Source organism: Manihot esculenta, chromosome 2, assembly GCF_001659605.2.
Source record: "Manihot esculenta cultivar AM560-2 chromosome 2, M.esculenta_v8, whole genome shotgun sequence".
Taxonomy (NCBI): domain Eukaryota; kingdom Viridiplantae; phylum Streptophyta; class Magnoliopsida; order Malpighiales; family Euphorbiaceae; genus Manihot; species Manihot esculenta.
In genome coordinates, this window is record NC_035162.2 from 23,088,621 (window position 1) to 23,100,253 (window position 11,633).

General features: G+C 44.2%; 1 protein-coding gene across 1 annotated transcript; it reads right to left on the reverse strand.

Annotated features, from left to right (window-relative positions):
* Positions 1-478: 478 nt before the first annotated feature.
* LOC122722500 lies at positions 479-11,159 on the reverse strand. Its single transcript, XM_043953367.1, has 3 exons — positions 11,114-11,159; positions 10,671-11,021; positions 479-636 (listed from the first exon to the last, which is right to left on the reverse strand). The coding sequence occupies exons 2-3, from the start codon at positions 10,956-10,958 to the stop codon at positions 619-621; spliced, it is 306 nt and encodes a 101-aa protein (XP_043809302.1). The 5' UTR covers positions 10,959-11,021; positions 11,114-11,159; the 3' UTR covers positions 479-618.
* Between the last annotated feature and the right edge of the window lie 474 nt (positions 11,160-11,633).

Below are 11,633 nucleotides of genomic sequence, written 5' to 3' on the forward strand. Positions count from 1 at the left end.
ATGACAAAAAATATTTACTATTAGCCACATTTAAATAATTATAAGGCAAGAATAAAATTTATAGCCACAAAAATAAGAAAGTGACAAGTTCTAGTATAATTGTTACACTTAATTTTATTTTATAACTATTGAATAAAGCCACAAAATTATTAAATTAGAAGCTATTCTAAATATAGTACATACGGCTACTATTAATTATTTGTAGCTAAAATGTAATATTTATTTAATTTATTATTATTTAATGGGATTATATTATAATTTACTATTACATATGTTATTTATCTATTAATAATTTTGATAAAATTTATAATAGAATATAAAATTTATATAAAAAAATTTAGCTAAAATTTAAATTTATAAAATAATTATATATTAATATTAAGACTCAATCAGAATGACAATTATAAAATAACAATAAATTTAATCCAAAATAACTAATATCCAAAATAAACTAATTTAAGTCATAAAGCAATCACACTAAAAATACTTGAAATTATAATACTATACTAACACTAATATTAATATCTAAATTTTCTAAAAGTAGTATTATAAGGTTGCTGGCTGCTTCAAAATCCAAAACTTTAAATATACTGCAAATCATCCTCCAATTTCATCATCTTAGGAATCCTCCATAAGCTGTATAAAATTCTATTTGAAAATATTAATAACAAAATTATATAAAATAGATAAGGTTCATACTAGTTATATAGCTTACAAAAATTCTTATATTTGTAATACCCGGCTAGACTCCGGTATCGAAATTCCTACCGTCCGATGGAATCTCGGATGTCGGAAGCCTCTAGTAGGGTAAAACCATGTTTTTATAAAATGTTTTAATGTGTTTTATGTTTTAAGTATGAAAGGAAATGAGTTTTTGCATGAAAATAGCTTTGGAGGAAAACTCAGGTTCGGCCGCCGAACCTCAGGTTCGGCCGCCGAACATGCATGCGTAGCATAAGTGAGGGAAGTCCAGGTTTGGCCGCCGAACCTCAAGTTCGGCCGCCGAACATGGCATGCATGCGGAGGCACATTCGGCCCCCGAACGTGGTCTGGCCAGCCACTATAAAAGGGTCCCTTAGCCGAAAACGGGCGAGCTTTTTCCCCATTTTTGGCCAAGGTGAGTCTCCGCCGCCCCTCACCCATCTTTGGCGTCTTTCCTCTAGATCTTTCAAGGTTTTCATTTGTTTTAACTTTATTTTTGAAGATTTGAGCATTTGAGCAAAGTTTTGGAGCTTGGAGGTTCAAGAACTCAAGCTCTCCCAACTTCGAGTTTAGGTCGTCTCTCTCTCGATCTTCAAGAGGTAAGAGCCGATCTTAAGCTCATTGCATGTTTAAAGTAAGTTTTAAGTAGATCTATGGGGTAGAATGCATGTTTAGGTTATGATTATGTTTATGGGTATAAATGTATGTTCATGAACAATGTGAGTTTCTTGATGTGTTGTAGATGGGGTTTATGATGGTTTGAGGCCCCTAGGAACATGTATGCTTGTGTTTGTGTGTTGTAGAATAGGTTTGATGCATGTTGGAAAGGTTTGGAGGCGAAATGTGCAAAGGGAGCCAAGTTTCTGCCCTTTGGCAGAAACCAGGTTCGGCAGCCGAAGGATTTTCGGCCGCCGAACATGGCTGGGGAGGCAGCCTTTCGGCTGCCGAAGCTTGCCCCCGAAAGGAGACTTTCGTCTCTGTCTGGCAGTTTCGGCCGCCGAAAGTGCCGCCGAACATGCATGAGTTTCGTCTCTGTCTGGGAGTTTCGGCCGCCGAAGGTGCCGCCGAAGGTGCCGCCGAACCTGCCTGACTTTTGGCTCTGGAGGGACTTTCGGCCGCCGAACCTGCCGCCGAACCTGCCGCCGAAAGTGCCCTGTCCAGGCCTCCTTTGCATGATTTTGTATGGTTGTTTCAGGATGTTTTAAGGGGTTTTTGGGGAGTAGATTAGAGATATGTTCTAGTATGTTTGGTCCCTCACTTGAGTCCACCTGTGTAGGTTCGAACCCGAGGAACCGAGGACCCCAGCAGTGAGTTCAGCTGCTTCGGTGTTGTCAGAGTCAGCCAGAGGTGAGTGGAACTAAACTAAATCCTTTAAATTAAGAAATTAAATGTTTTATCATGTTTCATGCATCATGATTATGCAATAGGATGATTGCATTAGATTTCACGAATATGCCGCATTGCATCGATTGTTGTTGATGTGGGTGAATGTTGGATGACCCAATTAGTCCATGACAGGAAGACCAGGACCCCATTCTACGGCCTGGCACGGTTATGGGACTCGAAGACCAGGAGCCCAAAGGAGGCCCTGGGGCAATGGTAAGTAATGTATGTATGACAGGAAGACCAGGACCCCATGCTACGGCCTGGCACAGAGTTAGCTTGGACTAATTGGTGACAAGTTCACCCAACCCTTATGTGAATTGTCTGTGTTATGATGCATTTCATTGGAGCATGGTGTTAATATGTTTTATAGTTCTACTCACTGGGCTTTTAGCTCACCCCTCTCCCTTTACCCCCAGGCTTGCAGGTACAGTATAGTGCGGGAGTCCGGATAGAGTAAAGAAGTCATGCTTATGTAATAGCTAGCAATGGACATGATCAAATTGCAATGTAAAGTCTTAATCAGTATAGTTATGTAAGGAGATGATGTTTATGGATGTTAGAGGTGTGCTTGACCATAGAGTGTTGTTATCCCTTTTATTACATGATCGTAGAGATTTTTATGATGTTTATGTAAACCAACTCAGCATATGTTATGTCACCCATTGGGGGCACTGATGAGATCCCACAGAGGGATCAATGTTATGATTATGTTATAGTGCATGCACAGGTTGAGTTGGCATATGAATGGAAAGAAAAGTTTTAAATTTTTATGTATGTTGTTAATCATGTATGGGATTAAGCAGGTTCACAGGATGCATGTTAGGCTTGCTACGGGTCCCGGCGGCCTTAAGTCGACCCGGATCCTAGCGCCGGTAGCGGTCCGATTTTCGGGTCGTTACAGAATGGTATCAAAGCCCTAGGTTCATATGGTCGGACCTAGAGTGTCGGGCTCATAGGTGTTATAAAAGGTCAAGCACAATAGGAAAGATCATGTCCACTAGGATAGGATGTGGAGTCCTGTCTTACATAATGATGTGAAATGCCATGATTATATGCATGTGCATTAATGATATGTGATGTATGTGATGCGGGTTCATGTGTGCCCACATGAACCATATGATGCTAATGTTTATGTGATGTGCACTGTTTTTCAGAAAACAGGATGAGAGGAACTCGTCGATCTGCACGATTGACTGGAGTACCACCTGAGGATGAGGGCACGAGCGCCCGTCCTTCAGCATTGCCGAGGGCAATGTCTAGTAGGTCTAGCAGAGAAAGAGTAGCAAGAGACCCTAGAAGGTCTTTGGATCTGGGTAGAAGCAGATCAGTCAGAGGAACAGTTCAGGGAGGAGCGTCAGAGGACATGGGGGATGATATGGATGTAGAGCAGAGGAGGGATGGCAGTCTGGGAGTTAGCATGTCGGAGGAAGGTATGGGAGAATCCCAAGGAGGCACTCAGGCCTCGGGATTTGTTCAGCCACCTTACTACCCACCCTTCTCACAAAATCCCGGGTATTCGATGGGAGGCACATCGAATTACCCTAGCTTCACTCCTTATCCCACACAGATGCCATACCCACCATACTACCCACCATATTCACAATACCCAATGTATCCACCCCCACCTTACTATCCAAATCCAGCAAACCCTACCTCAGAAAATATTGCACCACCTCCACCACCTACAGAACCAGCAGCCCCAGTTACTCAACCTTCTAGACCTAGCTCAGCCAGTGGGAGCAAGGTCAGGATGACCGATTACATGAAACTGGGTGCTCCTCAGTATGAAAAAGGGGATGACCCGTTTGTGTATCTTGAAAGGGTTAAAGTGATCACAGAGGAGATTGGGGCTGATGACAGCAGAGCCATTCAGATGGCCGAGTTCACGCTTAAGTGCAAGAAGGCACGAGAGTGGTTCAAGAATTATGTGAACCCGAGAGTGGACAGCATGACTTGGGAAGAGTTTGCAAACGAGTTTGCAAGATGGGCTTTTCCCGATAGTTCAAGAGAGCTGAAGATGATAGAGTTCGAGCAGTTGAGGCAGACGGATGAAATGAGTGTAGAGGAGTACACCGACAGATTCTTGGAGCTGTTGCCTTTTGCTGGGCAGAGTCTGGACACAGATTCGAAGAGGTCAATGAGGTATGTCATCAAACTTCATTCCAGGTATTCCTCCTTGATTCAGTCCGTGGACAGAGAGAGCTTCCATGCCATAGTAGATATGGCCAGGAAAATGGAGGCCAGTGCCATCATTCAGGGGACAGTTAAGCAGACAGTGGCACAGCCTTCTGGTTCTAAAACTCCGGGTGGGGGAAGATTAGATCCCTCTACCCTGAGTGCAGCAGCTTCAGGCAGTAAGAGATGGGGTAAGCCCAAGGGTAAGAAGAATAAGTTCTGGAGTAAAGTCAAGTCCAGTCTGGGATTTGAGAGTGGCTCAAGCTCTGGTGCGGATAATGCAGTTTGTGCGAAGTGTGGTAGGCCATACAGGGGAGTATGTCGGTTTGGGACGAACGCCTTTTTCAGATGTGGTCAGGAGGGGCATACGGCTCGAGAATGTCCAAGAGCAGTCCCGATGGCTCAGTCCCAACAGACAGCCTCAGGCAGTGTAGCGCAGCCAGCAGCTCCAGCCATGACTCAGGCCAGTGGCAGAGGCAGAGGGAGAGGGGCAGCCTCTTCTTCAGCGGGTTTCAGAAGTGAAGGTCCATCAGCTCCAGCACGGATCTTCACAATGACACAGCAGGAGGCAGATGCATCTAACACCGTAGTGGCAGATAACTTAATCATTGGTTGTTCAGATGTGTATGCCTTGATGGACCCTGGTGCATCTCATTCTTTTATTGCTCCGAGAGCCATGGGGAGGTTAGGTCTGATGACTTCTGGGTTAGAGTGTCCTCTCTGGGTAAGTGGGCCCAAGTGTGATCCATCAGTGGCAGAGTCAGTCTGCCAGTGTAGTCCTGTGTTTGTTGAAGGAAGATGCTTGTCCGCCGACCTGGTGGTTCTAGATTTGACAGATTTTGACGTCATTCTAGGGATGGACTGGTTATCTACCCATGGTGCTACCTTGGACTGCAGGGACAAGGTAGTCAGGTTCAGAGGTCAGGATGGGTCTGAGGTTGTCTTCAGAGGAGACAGGAGGGGTACACCTAGAGGTCTGATATCAACTCTTCAGGCTCGTAGGTTGCTCAGGAGGGGATGTCAGGGGTATTTAGCTCATGTGAGAGAGCTTAGCAGTCAGGTTAGAGAGCCCGCCTCGGTGCCAGTGGTTAGGGAGTTCTTAGATGTGTTCCCAGACGAGCTGCCAGGTTTACCACCTGCTAGGGAGATAGAGTTTGAGATAGAACTGATGCCTGGAACCCGACCGATCTCTATCCCTCCCTACAAGATGGCGCCAGCAGAATTGAAAGAGTTGAATGAGCAATTACAGGAGTTGGTAGACAAGGGCTTCATCCGACCGAGTACCTCACCCTGGGGTGCTCCAGTTTTGTTTGTGAGAAAGAAGGATGGATCCCTTAGGCTTTGTATTGACTACAGGCAGTTGAACAAAGTCACTACCAAGAACAAGTACCCATTGCCAAGGATCGACGATCTATTCGACCAGCTAGAAGGAGCGGGTTGTTTCTCCAAAATAGATATGAGGTTTGGGTATCATCAGTTGAGGATCAGGGAAGAGGACGTGCCAAAGACAGCTTTCAGGACCAGATATGGGCATTTTGAGTTCCTTGTAATGCCGTTCGGGTTAACCAACGCCCCTGCAGCATTCATGGATCTCATGAACAGAGTGTTTAGCCAGTACCTAGATCACTTTGTTATTGTCTTCATAGATGATATCTTAGTGTATTCCAGGAATGCAGAGGAGCATGCCCATCATCTGAGGTTGGTTCTACAGACCTTGAGGGAACATGGCTTGTATGCCAAGTTCTCAAAGTGAGAGTTCTGGCTGAGGAGCATTTCGTTCTTGGGGCATGTAGTGTCAGAGAATGGGATAGAGGTGGACCCCAAGAAGACAGAAACTGTGGCTAACTGGCCTAGACCCACTTCAGTGACGGAGATCAGGAGTTTCTTGGGTTTGGCAGGTTACTACAGGAGGTTCGTTCAGGACTTCTCGAAAATAGCAGCTCCTCTGACCAGACTAACCAGGAAGAATCAGAAGTTTATGTGGACCGACCAGTGCGAAGAGAGTTTTGAAGAGCTTAAGAAGAGGTTGACTTCAGCACCAGTTTTAGCTCTGCCATCTAGTGATGAGGACTTTACAGTCTTTTGTGATGCGTCCCGTGTGGGATTGGGTTGTGTACTGATGCAAAGTGAGAGGGTGATTGCTTATGCTTCTAGGCAGCTAAAGAAGCATGAGTTGAATTACCCCACACATGACCTTGAGATGGCAGCAGTAATCTTTGCACTCAAGATGTGGAGGCACTACCTCTATGGGGTAAAATGTGAGATCTTCACAGATCATAAAAGCCTGCAGTACATCCTGAGTCAAAGAGATTTGAACTTGAGACAGAGGAGATGGGTAGAGCTGCTGAGTGACTATGATTGCAAGATTCAGTATCATCCGGGTAAGGCGAATGTCGTGGCAGACGCCCTAAGCCGGAAGTCACTAGGCAGTCTATCCCACATCACGGCAGAGAGGAGACCAGTGGTGAAGGAGTTTTACAAGCTCATTGAGGAAGGTCTACAGTTGGAGTTATCTGGTACAGGTGCTTTAGTTGCTCAGATGAAAGTGACACCTGTGTTTCTGGAGCAAGTGGCTCAGAAACAGCATGAGGACCCAGAGTTAGTGAAGATTGCCAGGACTGTTCAGTCAGGCAAAGACAGTGAGTTCAGATTCGACAACAAGGGGATCCTCCGCTATGGGAGTCGTTTATGTGTACCAGATGACATAGGGCTAAAAAGAGACATTATGAGAGAGGCTCATAATGCAAGATACAGCGTTCACCCCGGAGCCACCAAAATGTATCAGGATCTGAAGAAAGTTTATTGGTGGCCAGCTATGAAGAGAGAAGTGGCACAGTTTGTGTCAGCCTGCGAAGTTTGTCAGAGGGTGAAGCTGGAACATCAGAAGCCGGCTGGAATGCTTAACCCGCTACCTATTCCAGAGTGGAAATGGGAGAATATAGCTATGGACTTCGTAGTGGGGTTACCGGCGACGTCCAACAGATTGGACTCCATATGGGTGATTGTGGACAGACTCACCAAATCTGCTCACTTCATCCCTGTCAGGAGTGGCTATTCTGTGGACAAGTTGGCGCAGGTGTATGTTGATGAAATAGTCAGACTGCATGGGGTTCCTGTTTCTATAGTGTCAGATAGAGGACCCCAGTTCACCTCCAGGTTTTGGCGGAGTCTGCAGGATGCCATGGGTACCAGGTTGGATTTCAGTACTGCCTTCCATCCACAGACAGACGGACAGTCAGAGAGGACCATCCAGACCATAGAAGATATGCTAAGAATGAGTGTGCTAGACTTTGGCGGTTCTTGGAGGCAGCATCTACCTTTGGTGGAGTTTGCCTACAATAACAGCCATCATGCTAGCATCGGGATGGCTCCATATGAAGCTTTATATGGAAGGAAGTGCAGGTCACCGGTTTGCTGGGAAGAAGTTGGAGAAAAGGCCTTGGCAGGGCCTGAGTTAGTAGAGATCACCAGCAGGGTGGTACCCTTAATCAGAGAAAGAATCAAGACTGCTGTAAGCAGACAGAAGAGTTATGCAGACATCCGCAGAAGGCAAGTAGAGTTTCAGGAGGGGGATCTAGTATTGCTTAAGGTGTCTCCAATGAAGGGAGTGGTTCGCTTCGGGAAGAAAGGTAAACTAGCCCCACGATACATCGGACCCTTTGAAATCTTGCAGAAGATTGGGAATGTGTCGTATAAGCTAGATTTGCCTGCTTCTATGGCAAGAATCCATCCGGTTTTTCATGTTTCAATGTTGAGGAAATTTGTGTCAGATCCGGGTAAGGTTCTTAGTGAGCCTGATGTGGAGATCTAAGAGGATCTCACCTATGTTGAGCAGCCGGTACGGATCCTAGACGCCCAGATCAGAAAGCTAAGGAACAAGGAAATCCCGATGGTGAAGGTCCTTTGGAACCACCACAATCTGGAAGAGTGCACATGGGAGACACGGGAGTTTATGCTCCGGTAATATCGTCATCTCTTTTAAGGTTAGCCTCTATGTGTTTTATGTGTATGATGTGATGACGCTATGCTTGTGCTAGTTGAGGAACATTCGGAGACGAATGTTCTTAAGGGGGGGAGAATGTAATACCCGGCTAGACTCCGGTATCGGAATTCCTACCGTCCGGTGGAATCTCGGATGTCGGAAGCCTCTAGTAGGGTAAAACCATGTTTTTATAAAATGTTTTAATGTGTTTTATGTTTTAAGTATGAAAGGAAATGAGTTTTTGCATGAAAATAGCTTTGGAGGAAAACTCAGGTTCGGCTGCCGAACCTCAAGTTCGGCCGCCGAACATGCATGCGTTGCGGGTGTGCTTTAGGCCCCCGAAAGCATAAGTGAGGGAAGTCCAGGTTTGGCCGCCGAACCTCAAGTTCGGCCGCCGAACATGGCATGCATGCGGAGGCACATTCGGCCCCCGAACGTGGTCTGGCCAGCCACTATAAAAGGGTCCCTTAGTCGAAAACGGGCGAGCTTTTTCCCCATTTTCGGCCAAGGTGAGTCTCCGCCGCCCCTCACCCATCTTTGGCGTCTTTCCTCTAGATCTTTCAAGGTTTTCATTTGTTTTAACTTTATTTTTGAAGATTTGAGCATTTGAGCAAAGTTTTGGAGCTTGGAGGTTCAAGAACTCAAGCTCTCCCAACTTCGAGTTTAGGTCGTCTCTCTCTCGATCTTCAAGAGGTAAGAGCCGATCTTAAGCTCATTGCATGTTTAAAGTAAGTTTTAAGTAGATCTATGGGGTAGAATGCATGTTTAGGTTATGGTTATGTTTATGGGTATAAATGTATGTTCATGAACAATATGAGTTTCTTGATGTGTTGTAGATGGGGTTTATGATGGTTTGAGGCCCCTAGGAACATGTATGCTTGTGTTTGTGTGTTGTAGAATAGGTTTGATGCATGTTGGAAAGGTTTGGAGGCGAAATGTGGAAAGGGAGCCAAGTTTCTGCCCTTTGGCAGAAACCAGGTTCGGCAGCCGAAGGATTTTCGGCCGCCGAACATGGCTGGGGAGGCAGCCTTTCGGCTGCCGAAGCTTGCCCCCGAAAGGAGACTTTCGTCTCTGTCTGCCAGTTTCGGCCGCCGAACATGCATGAGTTTCGTCTCTGTCTGGGAGTTTCGGTCGCCGAAGGTGCCGCCGAACCTGCCTGACTTTTGGCTCTGGAGGGACTTTCGGCCGCCAAACCTGCCGCCGAAAGTGCCCTGTCCAGGCCTCCTTTGCATGATTTTGTATGGTTGTTTCAGGATGTTTTAAGGGGTTTTTGGGGAGTAGATTAGAGATATGTTCTAGTATGTTTGGTCCCTCACTTGAGTCCACCTGTGTAGGTTCGGACCCGAGGAACCGAGGACCCCAGCAGTGAGTTCAGCTGCTTCGGTGTTGTCAGAGTCAGCCAGAGGTGAGTGGAACTAAACTAAATCCTTTAAATTGAGAAATTAAATGTTTTATCATGTTTCATGCATCATGATTATGCAATAGGATGATTGCATTAGATTTCACGAATATGCCGCATTGCATCTATTGTTGTTGATGTGGGTGAATGTTGGATGACCCAATTAGTCCATGACAGGAAGACCAGGACCCCATTCTACGGCCTAGCACAGAGTAAGGAAAGACCAGGACCCCATTCTACGGCCTGGCACGGTTATGGGACTCAAAGACCAGGAGCCCAGAGGAGGCCCTGGGGCAATGGTAAGTAATGTATGTATGACAGGAAGACCAGGACCCCATGCTACGGCCTGGCACAGAGTTAGCTTGGACTAATTGGTGACAAGTTCACCTAACCCTTATGTGAATTGTCTGTGTTATGATGCATTTCATTGGAGCATGGTGTTAATATGTTTTATAGTTCTACTCACTGGGCTTTTAGCTCACCCCTCTCCCTTTACCCCCAGGCTTGCAGGTACAGTATAGTTCGGGAGTCCGGATAGAGTAAAGAAGTCATGCTTATGTAATAGCTAGCAATGGACATGATCAAATTGCAATGTAAAGTCTTAATCAGTATAGTTATGTAAGGAGATGATGTTTATGGATGTTAGAGGTGTGCTTGACCATAGAGTGTTGTTATCCCTTTTATTACATGATCGTAGAGATTTTTATGATGTTTATGTAAACCAACTCAGCATATGTTATGTCACCCATTGGGGGCACTGATGAGATCCCACAGAGGGATCAATGTTATGATTATGTTATAGTGCAAGCACAGGTTGAGTTGGCATATGAATGGAAAGAAATGTTTTAAATTTTTATGTATGTTGTTAATCATGTATGGGATTAAGCAGGTTCACAGGATGCATGTTAGGCTTGCTACGGGTCCCGGCGGCCTTAAGTCGACCCGGATCCTAGCGCCGGTAGCGGTCCGATTTTCGGGTCGTTACAATATTAGAAAAAAAATGAGACTTAGTTTTTAATCACTTACTGATGCAATATTATTGTTTTTCTCCAAAAGCATCTTGAATTTCTGCTCCCATATTCTATTCATCTCTGCAAGTTTCTCATCCATTTGCTTCTTAACATCATTTATTTGTTCACTTGCTTCTTTTTGAATTTGTTGGACACGCTCGTTTGCTTCTCTTCTTGAAGTATCAAGTTGTCTAAGTAGTTCTATCTTTGTAGATCTAGCACCAAAATATTCCGTGACATTTTTTCCAGGACCATAAGCACGTACATAACCATTTTTTTCTGGCCCAAGTACATCAGCAAACATAGCATCATCATCCAGTGAAATTTGTCCTTCTTCTCGTTATTTCTTTAGTTGCTGAAACTTTTCCTATAGAGATATTTATATTTATTGATATTAAAAAATCAAAATATAGCATAAAATACATAACAAATAAATAAAACATATGTAAAAAGTATTACAATGGCTTCTTGTGATATTGGATCAATTTCTTTGCCTTGCTTTCTCTTTGTAGATTCAAGAAAAAGCTCTATGCGAGAAGGTGTTTTTTCATTTTTTTTCTTCTGTTCAAATAAATATAACAATTAGTATTAGTTTATCATAGATCTATATCAATAAAAATTTGAGTTCAAGCAAAACCAAATTTTCCGTAAAAGAGTCAATTGACTTAACTACAAATATGCTGCAGATAAACAAAACTTGTATAAAAGAGCTAACATTTTTACAGCTAATGATATCAATTCAAGCGTTAAAATTCATAATACTGTTGATTATTATTTACTCTACAAGTTTGGATGCTCATAGGGTTGACCAATCATAATTCATTCCTATATTTAGAATATTAAACATGGTCAAATTCCACCATTAAATGAGTGAGTTATTAATGGTGTTTGCTGTCTAATCTAATACTACTAAAAAATTGTCATGTTTAACTTTAATGAGCATAAAGAAAAAGGAGATTTGTTTTGATGTGGAAAATGA